This window comes from Acinonyx jubatus, chromosome E4 (genome assembly GCF_027475565.1).
Source record: "Acinonyx jubatus isolate Ajub_Pintada_27869175 chromosome E4, VMU_Ajub_asm_v1.0, whole genome shotgun sequence".
Classification (NCBI taxonomy): domain Eukaryota; kingdom Metazoa; phylum Chordata; class Mammalia; order Carnivora; family Felidae; genus Acinonyx; species Acinonyx jubatus.
The window spans coordinates 45,096,875-45,112,381 of NC_069395.1; the positions used below are offsets into that span (position 1 = coordinate 45,096,875).

Below are 15,507 nucleotides of genomic sequence, written 5' to 3' on the forward strand. Positions count from 1 at the left end.
CTCCACTCATTATTTTAATGGCAGAGAACCAGAGGCCTGGTAAAAATGTGTTTCTTATACTGCCTTTTAAAAAGACTTGATCGTGACTTCCTTTCAAGGTATCTTTTAGGAAACAAAGACTAGTCTAGAACAGAATGTTTTTCCATCTTATGTGGGTTATACTGGAGCCACAGAGACCAGGCAAGAGTGAAAGGGAGAGGTTGGTTTAATTTGGGCCATGAGAATCGCCATGGTTAGGTCCAGCTCAGCCCAGCTGCCAGGAATATGGACTCAGGAGTTGGGTGCCGGCAGTTTTAGGTTGAATACGGTACTTCGATACACAGTCTATTCTAGATCAGTTGTGCTAAGGGAGGAATGAGAGATGTGGATAATAATACACACAAAACGCTGCGAATTTATATCTGCCTGGGAAGGCAGCGCATGGACAGACACGCACATCTTTGCTGTAGTTATGCCTCCACCATTCTACTCTCTCAGAAGAATCAGCTGGGAGGGTGCTGAGGTGAGCTGGGCTGCAGTGGGAACAGGGCCTGAAGTGCAGAGGATAATGTCCCTATTAGATTCTAAGTGTCTTGAAAGCAGGAGCTGGGTCCCCTGTTCACTGCTAAAGCTCTAGCACCTTGCTCAGAAAGCACGTAGTATGTTTTTAATGAATGAGTAAGTAAATGGGCAAGTGAATGAATAATCTAAAAACTAACAATATAAGAAAATTGCTGATAAATAATCACAGATTTGCATGCACGCTTCTGTCAAATGACATTGGGTGTGGCGCACTTCTGGAGATGTAGGAAGGGAGAACCTCAGCATTTTACCCTGTAGAATTCCTTAGAGGCCATTTCAGGCCTCTTGTGAGGGCACAGGCAAATATTTTTCTCTTAATGGCCAGGTAGAGAACATTAGAGACTTTGCAGCCCAGAAAGTCTCCGTTCCAACTACTCAACTCTGCCCTTGTAGTATGAAAGCAGCCATAGACAACACATACATGAATGGGCACGGCTGTGTTCTGATGAAATGTTATTTACAAAAATAGATGGTGGGCCCGATTTGGGCCAAGGGCCACAGTTTGCAGACCCCACTCTTGTGGGCACTCCTGATTACAGAGGAGGACACTAAGGCACATGGAAGTCAAGTGACCTTCCCAAGGACACATGACAGGCCAATGTTGCACTCGTGACTAGAATCTTGATGTATCAACTCTAAGTCAACTTTTTTTTCTTGTTGAGGGAAAATCCATTTATTCATCCATTCAAGTATTTGCTGAGAGTCTGCATATCCCAGGCATGGTACTAGCCCCTGGGTGTGCCTGAGTAAACCTGGGATCACATGGCCCTGTTCTTAGCTTACAGCAGAGAAGGGCAGAGGTAGAAGCCATCACAATCAGTGTAAGAAGTGCTACAGGGGCACCTGGGTGGCTCAGTTAAGCGTCCAGTTAAGCGTCCAGCTTTAGCTCAGGTCATGATCCCACATTTGTGAGTTTGAGCCCCACATCGGGCTTTCTGTTCTCAGCGCAGAGCCGGCTTCAGATCCTCTGTCTTCCTCTCGCTCTGCCCCTCCCCCACTCTCGCACACGCACGCACATGTGCTCTCTGTCTCTGTCTCTCTCAAAAATAAATGAACAAATTAAAAAAAACAAAGATGAAGTGCTACAGCAGGGAGGTGTGGGCAGTATCAGAATATACAGGCACCACCCCGGGCAAGAAGCAAACTTTCCTCCACCTTGTGTCCCTGAAGTTTCCTTGGGAAGGGCCAGGCCCTCACTAGCACCGCTAGCATACTCCTATTACACCTGTTAGCACCTCTTCCCAATTCCCTCAATTTAGTTTTCCTCTGAAATCATGTATTCTGACGACACAGTGGAGCCCTACACACACAGCTTATTTAGCACACAGAAGCATGGATGATCTCCACTGACCTTTGATCTTTCCAATTAAGAAGTTCTTTGAGTTCACGATCTGATCCATGTCTGAACGGATGGTTCCTTCTAGGTTCTTCGTCAGAGTTCTGCATTCCTCCTTCAAGGCACTTAATCCTTCTGAAACCTGATGCCGAACCAGTTTGTAGGCCTCCTCAAGGAGCTGCAACAGAGAACAGCACATAAATCTGGGCTTGATCACGTGCAAGCGACTGCTGGAGTCAAGTAGCGGGGGGGGGGGGGGGGGGGGGGTGTTAATCACAGATTATCATAACATAAACAAACCTGCATGTGCACTCTAATTGTTCTTTCAAAGTTTGAGTCTGTTTGGATCAGTCCTCATGTAAGTGAGACTGAGCAGACTCAAGGTAGGCAGTTCTCTACACAGCAAAGAAATGATTAAAAAAAAAAAAACCTGCCCCCCCCCCCCAAAAGAAGGGAATTCGAGTAGCACAGTCGCATAGCAAAATGATCACTTACACCAAGCCAGGCCCTCTTTCTGTCATTCTTCTTCCCCTTCATTTTGGGCAAAAGGTCTGTCTGAAGGGTTGGCAGGAGCTCCTCCATCACCAGGTTACTTAGGATCTGTGGAGAGGAAGACAGCCGCGGAGTCTGTTAGTTGGTGATTGCTGAATCTGAGCATCAGGCCAACCGAAGTTGTCATCATTGGTCGTCCCTATCCAACATAAGATTGTCCTGGGCTATATAAACTCAGGTAGACTATCAACAATAGCCAAAGTATGGAAAGAGCCCAAGTGTCCATCGATGGATGAATGGATAAAGAAGATGTGGTATATATATATATATATATATATATATATATATATATATATATACACATACACACACACAATGGAGTATTACTCAGCAATCAAAAAGAATGAAATCTTGCCATTTGCAACTATGTGTATGGAACCAGAGGGTATTAATAAGCGAAATTAGTCAGTCAGAGAAAGACAAATATCATATGACTTCACTCATATGAACATTTTAAGACACAGAACAGATGAACACAAGGGAAGGAAAGAAAAAAATAATATAAAAACAGGGAGGGGGACAAAACATAAGAGACTCTTAAATATTGGGGCCCCTGGGTGGCTCAGTCGATTGAGCATCTGGCTTCGGCTCAGGTCATGATCTCGCAGTTCGTGAGTTCGAACCCTGCGTCAGGCTCTGTGCTGACAGCTCAGAGCCTGAAGCCTGCTTCCGATTCTGTGTCTCCCTCTCCTTCTGCTCCTCCCCCACTCGTGCTCTGTCTCTCTGTCTCTCAAAAATAAATAAACATTAAAAAATTTTTAAAAAAAAGAGAGACTCTTAAATATGGAGAGCAAAGGGTTACTGGGGGGGGGGGGGATAGGCTAAATGGGTAAGAGGCATTAAAGAATCTACTCCTGAAATCGTTGTTGCACTATATGTTAACTAACTTGGATGTAAATTAAAAAAATAAAATTAAATAAAAAAAATAAACTCAGCTAGGCTGATAGTTTAACTCTGGTTTTAAGGCTACAGAAATCTCAACTAAGACAATCTTCGAGGATAAATGTTCTTAAACATCTGCAAGGAACAGTAATGTCTGCTGACGGCTCCTCATCGGGAAGGACAAATTCCTCAGATTCAAACTTCTCAGATTTAAACCAAAAGAATCTAGTGCATTTAGGATAAAAGGCAAAACTTTCACTATCGATAAGGGCACCCTTAGCAACATTGTGAAAGGGGTCAGGCTTTGTTTTGGTGGCTTGAGTCCTGGCTTGTGTCCCCTGAGACCATCATCCTCCTCAAGCTCCCTTGGAATCTGTGTGTCTTCATGTTCTTTGTCCCTGCTGTTCTCTGAACCCCACCTCCATCCTCTATAAAGTTTAGAAAAAGATGGGGGTAACACACAGTTGGGGCAACTGGATGCTTGTGGGATGAACAGAATATGGGGAAGGGGATCTGAAGTTTTCAGAATGTTAAAATTGTTTCCAAGTCACTCCTAAAGTGTTGCTTGGCCCAATGAAAAAATTTTTTTTAATCTGAGCAGTGTTCTCTGTGTCAATGTATTACAATGCTCCTTCTTTAACTACCTTCTTTAACTACCCACCTTCCCCTGCATGGAGCAGATTTGTTCAGATTCAGTTTCACTATGAATCTTTTGGGGCTCACAGCTTAGTTTTCAATATCAGGCTATAAAAAAGATTTACAAGGGAAAAAGTAATTTTGAGAATGGTAGAAAAGTAGAGAATCATTTGACATCTGTTCTATGAATTTAAAATAATGTTCATGCAAAATAATTGACCTCCTTCTCATAAAAATTCAAATTAGGCTTTGGGAATTATGGACAATTTTTTCTGAGGTCATTGGTCAGCCTCGTGCTAGTGGAAATACTTATGAGCTCACTAGATTTTGCCTTCCACCAAGGGCTCTGTTACAGCAGGGTGTAACACATTAGCTGAGCTGAACAGGAACACTCCCAGGGTGGGAGGTGGATGAGCCGTCCAGTCCCCCTGTGCCTGTGGGTTCCTAGGAGAGAAGTCTGCTCAGGTCAGTGCAGGGAGTGGGCCTCCTGTCACCTGAAATATTGAACTTCATGGTATGACAAAGATTATAATGGAGACAGGATTTCTGCTAGTTCTTGTGATTCATCGGTGGAGATGTTTTTCTTTCTTAGTCATTCTTTGGGAGCAGTCACGAGGTGAACTAGAATTTTTGAGGAATTTACAAGGAACTTGACGTGTGCAAGCTCCATGGAGTTGAGGAGATCCAACAATTAGATTCAAGTAGGTAGTTAATAATCCATTGACCCTCTCCCCGCCCATCCTGCACAATGGAGTAAGTCCTTAGTTGGAACACATCTTCCCAAGAGTGATGAAAATGTAGCATAGGGAGAAGGAGCTAAGAAAATAAAGAGACCAAAGCCAGAACTTAAAAACAATGGGAAATATTATCTTAGTTGAAAGTGTTACATTCAGGGTCATAATAATTGCCTGCTTCACCCTTCTGCAGAGACTGGTTTGAGTCTGAACATAAGCATGAGAGGGGTTTGAAAAGATCAAAATGTTACAAAGGCCAAAGGGAAAAAATATCATCTATTTGGGTAGGTTTATAGTTTTCTTTTAGTCTTTCCCATATAATATTCCAAGACATTCAGTTCTATTTTATAGTTTAGGGAATTGAAAAGGAAATATGTCTGGGGCGGGGGGAAGGAGGAGAATAGGAGTGGTTTGCAGGGGTGGGGGGCTTGACAAGTCACAGGGCAAGGCAGAGCCTCAGAGTGCTGGGGCCCAACTGTGTCCATCCCAACACTGAGTCCCCCTCTTCCCCTAACCTTCAGCCCCACCCTCCATCCTTGTGCTGCCTCTCAGCTTCAGGGCCTTCTCTGAGATTCCCTACCTGGGTCAGCTCTCCATGAGCAGGGTCCAAAGTTCTGGGGCTGTTCTAGGGAAAGTAGCTACTTTAATAAATAAACTGTGCTAATGAAGGGGTTCCTCAACCTCTCTCTTCAGAACAGGATCCACTGGGTCTCATCATAAGGGCCCTAAAAATACCACTTTTGCTTAAAAAAAAATGGTGTGTGTGTGTGTGTGTGTGTGTGTGTGTGTGTGTGTGTGTGTAAATTTAACTTCTAGGATATACAGATTTTAAAATTCCATCACACATATAAGAAATCAAACATGCCATTAGGTTGTTCAAAATCAACCACACCATGTGTTACCTTCCAGATGTGGGGAAGGTGTGAGATCCAGAGAGACTGCCCTCCTTCCTGAGACTGGCCTGATGGTCTGACCAGGCTGTCGGCCTTGTGCCTTTTGTGTTGCTGAGAGGCCATGGGTGAAAGAATCCATTTAAAGGGGCATGTTTGAGGTCATTAGACAAAAGACAACCCTGAAATGTATGGAGAAGGCCTAAAACGTGGACAGTTTTCTTGTCTTGAAACCACCTGTTCTGTGGGAACTATGAACTATTTTCTCAGCTCATCTGGTTCATTTAAAGGCAAATTTAAATTTACAATAATAATTACAAAATGATAAAGATATATTTATTAAATAAATATATTGCTACAATAAATAATAAATATACCAAATCACTGTAAATGCTTTACATCTTGCAAAATGCTTTCCTTCAGGACTTCATTTGATACATTTTTTATAGACAAGTAGGATATATATTGACGGTTTTACTAGTATATAAATATTTTCACCTTAATAGTCTGTAGGCAAGTTATCCTAAGATATTTGCTTTGCCTTGGCAGTTGCCTAAAAAATCACCACTGCCATGAGGGCCCACCAGACTTGCTGTGTGAGTCATTACTATGAAGATAATAATGTAATAATGCTGAACATCTGAATACCAGGCCATGAGGTTAGAGGGGGGTGACGACAAAATGATGATCAAGTAAGTGCTTAGCAGACAGGAAAAAAATGCAAATAAACCCAGTGCTTTAAACAGAAGATGTCAGTATGGAAGCCAATTTGACATATTTAAAAAAATAATAATAAAATAAACAGAAGATGCCAGGGGCGCCTGGGAAGCTCAGTTGGTTAAGCATCCTACTTCGGCTCAGGTCATGATCTTGTAGTTCATGGCTTTGAGCCCCGTGTGGGGCTCTGTGCTGACAGCTCAGAGCCCGGAGCCTGCTTCAGATTCCATGTTTCCCTCTCCTCTCTCTGCCTCTCCCCTGCTCTCTCTTTCAAAAATAAATAAACATTAAAAAAATTTCAACAGAAGATGTCATATTCTCAAACTCAGTTACGTCATGCCATTTTCTTTAACTACATAGCTTCTCTGGGCCCCTGACCTCTTTTTCCTGTGAGTCTGAGGACAGATGCTGCTTTGGCTTCATATGTGAGGTTACAGAGAGGCGGACCCCCGCTAGGCCCCAGACAGGAAGGTTTTGGAATTCATTTCCTTTCTCCAGCTTCTTGAAGGAGAGCCTGATGTGGCTCGAAATGGGTTTTCTGTCACAGACTGGCACTGTGACTTCAGCCAACCTCTCTGAACATTCTTTCAACTGGAGGGTTTTGGACAAACAATCCTTGAAATGCCTTTCCGGCGCTCACATTGTCTAACTTCACCATAGATATTCAGATTCCTGGGGGAGCAAAATTTCTTATTGGGTCACTTGATAACTCCAGCTTTTACTGATCTCGTCTCTGTTTTTGTTTTGTGTTGTTCTGCTTTCCTACTTAGGGTATTTTTTATACTGCAAAATTAGCACCTTCCTATCATTGCTGGCTGCCAATGCTTTATGATGTCCATATATGTACAGACCCACATGTCTACCCACATACACTTCTAAGGCTGCCTCGTTCTCGGGATGTTTCTAGGTATGTCTTGCCTCACCACAAGGGCAAGGGATGAGTCATTTGCTTCTCTTGCACCTTCTAGCGCTTAGCACAAATCAACCCAAAGCAAAAAAACAGAAAGTCAACTCAATCCAAAGAAAGGTTTCATTAAGTACCTGTTTTCAATGGCATCGAGAAAGAAGTGAGCTGACATGAGATTCTAAATGAAAAGATTAAGCAAATAGCATAGCTAAACTTGAGGAGTTAAGTAAATGTTGAACTTGGTATAGCCCCATGGTTGGTGCTGATCTTTCACTGGACCAGGAATTGGAAGCCATCATTTCCTTTGCCATCTGTCCACTTAGCATGGGAGCATGAAACTATCAGCTAAACAGGGCAGGGACCATCCTGTCGTGCCCATCTCTGGATCACCAGCCTCAGCATGGTGCCTGGCAGAGAGGGGCTCAATAGCTATTTAATGAATAAAACTGGACAAGTCACTTCACTGCTATATACCTCCCTTGGTTTTCTCATTTACAAAATTGGAAATCCTAATAACCTCATGAGATCGATAAAATGAACACACAGAATTAGGATTTGAACATTAAAAAGTATTACACAAAGGCATTTTAATACTGGTATATTGGGGGCGCCTGGGTGGCGCAGTCCGTTAAGCGTCCGACTTCAGCCAGGTCACGATCTCGCGGTCAGTGAGTTCGAGCCCCGCGTCAGGCTCTGGGCTGATGGCTCAGAGCCTGGAGCCTGGAGCCTGGTTCCGATTCTGTGTCTCCCTCTCTCTCTGCCCCTCCCCCGTTCATGCTCTGTCTCTCTCTGTCCCAAAAATAAATAAACGTTGAAAAAAAAAATACTGGTATATCTACTAAATATGTTGGTTTATTTGACAGGCCAATCAGCGTCAAGTGCTTCAGCCTCCCCTTTTGCTTTCATTTTTCTTTATGGTATAAGTACGGTTAGTCCTTAGTCCTATCAGATTGACGAATGGATATACTTCCCCCAAATATCAGAAACCAAGAGTTAGCCAAAGTTCTGGAATAAGTCTCAAGCTAAGAAATAAATGAGTTTAGAATCCACCAAAGCAGGGGTGGGTGGGAAAGAAGAAGTCATATGGTTAAACAATAAAGAACAGCCCCATCATCATGATCAAATGTTTTCGGCTTCAGATGTTTAATGACCATACGAAGGCAAGGCCTCATCTGGTCTCCTAATAACAAATTTCACTGGCCCCCAAAAGAGGCACTCAGGGAAATGAGGGGAAATTAAAGAACAGCATTGTTGGACCCTGTGTGCCCCTAATTAAATAACGCCGTTCCTACTCTCCTCTTCCTGGCTGAATCAGCTGTGCGATTGGTGTCCTCATGGACACAGTTTCCTTGGAGATTTGTAACAACGTCCCTGGTACCAAGCCAGTGGACATGCTTAGCCCATGACTGGCATTTAACCAAGGTCATAGGAAAATTATATCAGACTATAGAGGATAGAAAACTAGAAGAGGTAAGTAAAACGCATAGAAAACTGTCTTAATGCTTTTAAAATGTATTTCTTTGACTTCACTTATAAATCATTCAGTAAATAAAGACAAGTGCGTGTGCCAAATAGTTTTCCAACAACGTCTCACTTAATGCTCAGTACCCTGCAGGGCAAACATTATCATTACTCTCTTTTTTCAGAGGAGTAACTTGAGACTAAAAGAGGTTAAATAAGTTGTCAAGATTTAATCCAAGTAGGTTGACCTAAGCCCCCATCACACACTTTGAACTATGCCACACTTCTCGTGTTGGATTGTGGTCTGGAAGCATGAGGTCATTTGAAAGAATAATGCTTTGTAAAGAAAAGAATAGAAAATAATGGAGGGGCGCCTGGATAGCTCAGTCAGTTGAGTGTCCGACTTCAGCTCAGGTCATGATCTCGCGGTCTATGGGTTCGAGCCCCTCATCGGGCTCTGTGCTGACAGCTCGGAGCCTGGAGCCTGCTTCGGATTCTGTCTCCCTCTCTCTCTGCCCCTCCCCCACTCATGCTCTGTGTCTCTGTCAAAAATAAACATTAAAACAAATTTTTTTTAGAAAATAATGGAAGCTCCTCGTTGCGGTTGCCCTGTTTTTATACTGTCCTGTTTTGCTCCTGGTCTGGAGGTGTCTGCAGACGGTGCCCAATACTCTGTGGATCAAATGCATCTAGACAATGAGAGAAATGGCCTTCAGAACCACATCTTCCACTTTTTTGTGTGTGGTTATTTATCCTGACCCTGACCTCCTACACATAGACAGAGAAGAGAACCCCAAACTCTGAGCCCATGTTACCTGGACTTCATCCCCAGTGATCATTTCCCACGAGCCATAGTGTCCCTTCTCCTGCCGGAAGAACTGCACAGCTTCTAGAAAGGCTTGGGCTTCAAACGTCGTCTGCTTCATGTAATCTAAAAGAAAGAGGCAAGGGCACTTAGCAAAGAAAAATACTTCTACAGTTTACCATGGTTCTTCGAGTGTCATGGTTCAGAGACCTAATGTTACCTGAATATTACGAGGGATAGAATTACGAGACACAGAAAAATGAAGCAGATCCTGAATTCAAAGTTCATCTGCAGATGTGTGTCCCCTTGCTTGCTCACCACCATAGCAGCTGATTAATTCCATCAGTTACTGGGCATACTGGTTAGGACTAGAAGCAGATCTAGCCCCATTTGTTTCTCTCTTATAAATGTTTCCTTTGGGCACCTAGGCACCTAGTGGCTCTATGCCTCCAACCGTAGCACCTCACTAAGGCAGACCATTCTTTACCAGGGCCTCTGGTATCCACAGTATCCGTTCCCAGTTCCCTGAACAAAACTCCGATTTCTTTGTGACTTATTATCAAGTTGCTGTCAAATATGCTGATTTATGCAAATAAAGGATGACAGTTTCTAACACTTTATATAGCAAGATACTATTCTTCTAAACATGTTACACATTTCACTGAAACCTTACAAAAACCTGTGAGGTAACAGGGCGCCTGGGTGGCTCAGTCAGTTGAGCATCCGACTTCGGCTCAGGTCATGATATCGCGGTCCATGAGTTCGAGCCCCGCATCGGGCTCTGTGCTGACAGCTCAGAGCCTGGAGTCTGCATTAGATTCTGTGTCTCCCTCTCTGCCCCTCCCCTGCTTGTGCTCTCTCTCTCTCTCAAAAATAAATAAAGACTAAAAAAAATTTAAAAACCAAAACCCAAAAAACCTGTGAGGTGAGTGCTATTATCATGTCGACTATACCGATGCTCCAAAAGCCCAGAAAGATTAATTAATTGCTTAAGGTCATACAGCTAGCAAGCGGGTGAACTCAGGTATTCTGATCCCAGTCAGAATACACTATGCTATGCCAGCACTATGCTATACTACTTCACATATTAGTTTTATGGTTTTGCCCTTCCAAACAGATTAGATTTTAAAAGGTGTTATATCTGAGAGGTAATGTTTAATGCAGGATTTTAAGTGTAGTCGAGGAAGCAGGGGCTCAACAGCCTTCCCAGAATTCCACAAATCACACCACGAATGCAAAAATTCTGCGAGGGACTGAATGGTTTGTGTCCCCCAGAAGTCATATGTTGAAACCCTAATCCCCAGTATGATATTTGCAGCTAGAGCCTTTGTGAGGTAATCAGGTCACAAAGGTATGTTGGGATTACTGCCCTTATCATGATGGGATTAGTGCCTTTATAAGAAGAGAGCTCTTCCCCCGCTTTTGGCTCTCTCTCCAAACACTGGATCTGCGGGTGCTTTGATCTTGGACTTACAGTATTTTTGTTATAGCAGCCCAAACGACTGAGGCAATTTTCAATGCACAAAATATCTGTTAGAGGATACAATGATAACAGAATTATAAAAATCTTTGCAGGGGAATAAATTTTATAAATAATCTAATAATAAAGAATAGAACAGTAAATAAATCAAATCTTAGGGGAAATAAGGCAAAATGAAGTGACTGAAAGGGCCAAGTCTCTTGCCTCCAGCCTCTCCTCTAGAACATGAAGCTCTCTTGCTAACAGCATATGATCTGCCTTTATAGGGCAAATCAGATCGGTCAGTTCAAGGCAGCTGATTCACTGGGGACATTTGGAGCTTCAGACAATAGGATTACTCAGTCAAGGAATGAATGGTTGCTAAGTGGGACGAGGCTGAACTAAAAAAGGATCAATGTGCTCCAGAAGGTGACAATCAATTAATAGGCTGTAGATGACTACATTGAGATTTATTTACGAGGTCATAAGCCTCAGGAACTTGGAAAAGGGAAAATACAATTCAAGGCTAGCCTTGATAAGATTTTCAAGCAGGGGTGCCTGGGTGGCTCAGTCAGTTAAGTGTGCAACTTCGGCTAAGGTCATGATCTCATGGTTCCTGAGTCTGAGCCCCACTGTCAGCGTGGAGCCCACTTTGGATCTACTGTCCCTCCCTTCTTTCGCTGTCCCTCCCCCCATCCCCATTCCACCTCTCCCACCACCACCCACCTCTCTCTCTCTTAAAAATAAACACTTAAAAAAATTTTTTTTAAATGAAAAAGAGTTCAAGCAAAATTCTCCACAGTGAGGATACCACAAAGCCCAGAAGTTCCACCTTCAAAAATGTGGGACAGTAACTGACATTTCTAATATTGACATAGAGTTCTGCTCGAGCTCTAAATCAGAAAAAGAGCGTGTCTGAGAATCAAGTTTTTAAATTGATGTATTTCTTCCTTGTTATTTTTTCTGGTTTGGCAAATGATTTAGTGTTTAATCTTTGAGGCTTGGAAAACACAAATTAAAGTCTTGGTATAAAATTGACAACAAGGGGGCTGTGATATGGGGCTCAGTACACTGGGAGGGACTTTACCAACAGAGATGGAAACTGTAATTGCTACACTGAGATTCAAGATTGACTCATGAGCTCTTATTTTTAACAGCTGTTTTCATTTCCAACCTCAGGAAACAAAGACATGGAAGAAAATGTGGTGCTTGGATGGAGTGAGTACTGCCAGACCTGCGAACCTCAGAATAAGGTTTTAAATTCATGTCTTTACCAAAAGCATAAATTTACTTATTTCTTCCCCCACTAACCTCAGCAACCAAAGGAGGTATTTGAAATCCTACTCCTACCTTCTATTACTCTATCAAAGCAAACTATAGCATTCCCACTACAGTTGTGTTTTCAAAAACTTCTGGAAAAAGTAACTGAAGAAATGGAATGTGGAGACAATGATGTGGGAGTCAGAGAGAAGTCCAAGAGGAAAACGGGGAGCTGGAATATAGTAGTGGTGGATGAAGCACCTTCATACAGGCAGAGAAGAAAAGGGTTAGTAATCAAATGAACCACACAGGAAATTATAGTAATTGAACACCAGCAATGAAGCCTGAAAGAATGAGGGCAGGGATCTGAATTCTGGACTCTCTACCATTAGGATAGATTTAAACTGCATTTTAACTACTCCTTGACCATAGGGGAAAAAAGGATCTAACCTACTGATTCATCATTAGATTTTCAGGTTATAAACTGATTAGGTAAATTAATTTATACAAAACTTTTAGGACAGTATCTGCCACATAGCAAGTTGTTTTATGGATATTGGTTCTTATTATTGTAAGCCAAGCTCAACAGCAACTGCCAGATCATTAAGGAAATGAAGAACAAAGGTGTGCTTTGTAAGAGACAGAACTGTATTGCAATAGTAATGTGACCTTCATTTCTTCTAAGTTCTTTGCAAAGGCATCGCTGAACTCAGCCAGAATGTACAGGTGTTTGAGAGAAACCGGATTATCAGTCATTTGATCAACTTCCTGCCACAGATCTCATGAGAACAAATCCCAGGATCACAATCGTCCACTCTCCTGCCAACAAGCAACTGAGAGTTTAGTCCAATGGTCCCCAGAATCAACAATGGCCTTGGCTTGTTAAGTCTTCTCCGTGTAAGCTGACTTAGAAAAATGGCAGGTATCAGCTCCAACTCTACTTTTCCAACATGCTGTAATTATGAAGTTGCGGAGAACTTAGATATCATTAAATCCAGATCCCTCATTTTATGGCTGAGGAAATTGGAACAAAAAATGGTTAATTCCTTAGCCGAAGGTCACACAGCTGGTCAGAATCAGAGCCAAGAGTTGAAAAAGTAGCTCTGGCATGTCATAAGCGGCCTTGGCATTCATGCTTACTTAAATTACAGACTAAGAGAGCTGAAAGTGGTCTTAAAGGTCACCTACCCTAAGCTCTCATTCAACGCTAGAAGCCCTCAGAATCCCAGACACTCATCTGGCCTCGGCTTGAATATTTCCAGTGACAGGAAACTCACAATTTAGTGAAATAGTCATGGAACTGCTCTAATTATTTGAAAAATTTTCCTTGTATTGAGCCAAAATCTGTTTCCATGAACTCTCATTAATCCCATTTCTGATTTTCAGAGCAAAATAGACAAGTTTACTTGTCCTCTTCTGTAGGGCAACTCTAAAAGAATAGCTGAATATCCTCATTTTCCCTCAACCGTTCTTTAAACAATATAGTTTTGGGGATCCTTTAAATTCAGCCCTACCTTTTCTTTCCTTCCCTTAGTAACCAATTCCATTTAGTCAATATCTTTCTTAAATTTGGCCCACACTGAATACAACCCACTGAGTATTTTTCAACTTGTGTAAGTTATGTAAAGTAGAAAGATTACGTTCCTTTTTTTTTTGGTCCCTGACTTCCTTTCTAAAATACAAATACATCACACTATTGACTCATACCTTTCTTATAGTCCCATAAGATCCTACAACTTTTTTTTGTATAAAACCCCTGTCAATTTAATCCTTTCCTAACCCGTACTTCTGCTTTTGGTTTTGAAGTACAGGTTTTAACACTGCCCCTAATAAATTACAACTTACTGTGATCAACTCAGTGCTCCACAGCCTGCCAAAATCATTTAAAAATTATAATTGTTCCCAAACTCCCTTTCACCTCTGTAACATTCAACTATTTTGGTGGGCTTACTTTCTGTGTTTTATCCAACTGACTGATAACAACATTCATCAGATCAGGGGCAAGGACAGATCCCTGGGAAATTCTAAACATTTCAGAAGATATGTGGGAGAGACATCTTGGCCATCCATTCAACTATCACATCCTCAGGACCAAGACATGTCCATTCTCCTTAGTCTCTCCCTTTTTCGCATCTGTGCAGTTGCATGGAAAACTCCTATTTGGGAGACATGATTAAGGATTCTGCAAGGAAAAGAAAGCTTCTCTATGCCCCTTGGGGAAGAGTTATTCAGGGGGCCAGCTTTTGTTTCCCCCCCACCCCTTACACAGATTTACAGCATGTCTGAGTCAACTGAAACACCAAAGCTCTAAGGCCTAGGCAGTCATTCTGGATTTTGACTCTGGCTGCTGTGTCGGGACTCCCTGACTCAGGCTGGGTTTGGAAGCTGCGTTGTTATTTTATTTTATTGGTTCACTGCGCCAAGCCATGTTAGCTGATCTGCCTGGTGATCTGTAAAAGTTATGTAACTGCATTACTCACTACACTGCTATGGGGTTCATGTCACTAATGTATACTTCGAAATTGTCTTTAGCTTCAGGTCGTATGTCGTCTTTTCTGGGAGAGCTGCAGCAAGTCCGTTTGCCCTAGTTTCTTCTCTAGAACAAAGGAGAAGAAGTACAGTGGCAAGTAACCAACATTTATTGAATACTAACAATAGAAGTATAAGCCAATGTTTATACACACCATCTCATATAATCCTTCCAGCCATCCCATTAGGTAAGGATTAATAGTCCCAATTTTTAATTTTTTAAATGTTTATTTTTGAGAGAGAGGGAGTGCAAGTTGGGGAGGGGCAGAGAGAGAGGGAGACAGACGATCCCAAGCAGGCTCTGTGCTGACAGCAGAGAGCCCAATGTGGGGCTCAGACCCAGGAACCATGAGATCGTGACCTGAGCCGAAGTTGGATGCTTAACAGACTGAGCCACCCAGGTGCCGCTTAATATTCCCACTTAAAGGCTGAGAAAGAAACTGACTTCAGGAAGGTTGAATAATTTGTTTAAGCTAATATGTGGTCAAGAAAGGCCTACTCTTACTTCCAAAGTCCTGTTATACAGTCTATGGTTTAATTTTTTTAAACTTTTTATTTTGAGGTAATTGTAGATTCATGTGTTCTTAAAAGAAATAATACAGAGATATCCAATATACCCTTCACCCCATTTCTCCTAACACGAATATCTTGCAAAACCATAGCACGATATCACCACCAGGAAATTGACATTGATGCGGTCTCACCAGTTTGATATGTGTGCACATGTACATGTGTGTATGTTTGCACATGCATGTATATGTGTGTGTATTGTGGTTTA

General features: G+C 42.3%; 1 protein-coding gene across 1 annotated transcript in view; it reads right to left on the reverse strand.

The window, feature by feature from the left end:
- Nucleotides 1-15,507, reverse strand: part of NIBAN1 (niban apoptosis regulator 1) — a 152,131-nt gene that overhangs the window by 20,528 nt on the left and 116,096 nt on the right. Inside the window, exons 6-8 of the mRNA XM_027074357.2 lie at nucleotides 9,492-9,607; nucleotides 2,393-2,497; nucleotides 1,913-2,075 (exon numbers count right to left, since the gene is read on the reverse strand). Coding sequence (XP_026930158.2) covers nucleotides 1,913-2,075; nucleotides 2,393-2,497; nucleotides 9,492-9,607 — 384 coding nt within the window. The remainder of the gene's footprint in view (nucleotides 1-1,912; nucleotides 2,076-2,392; nucleotides 2,498-9,491; nucleotides 9,608-15,507) is intronic.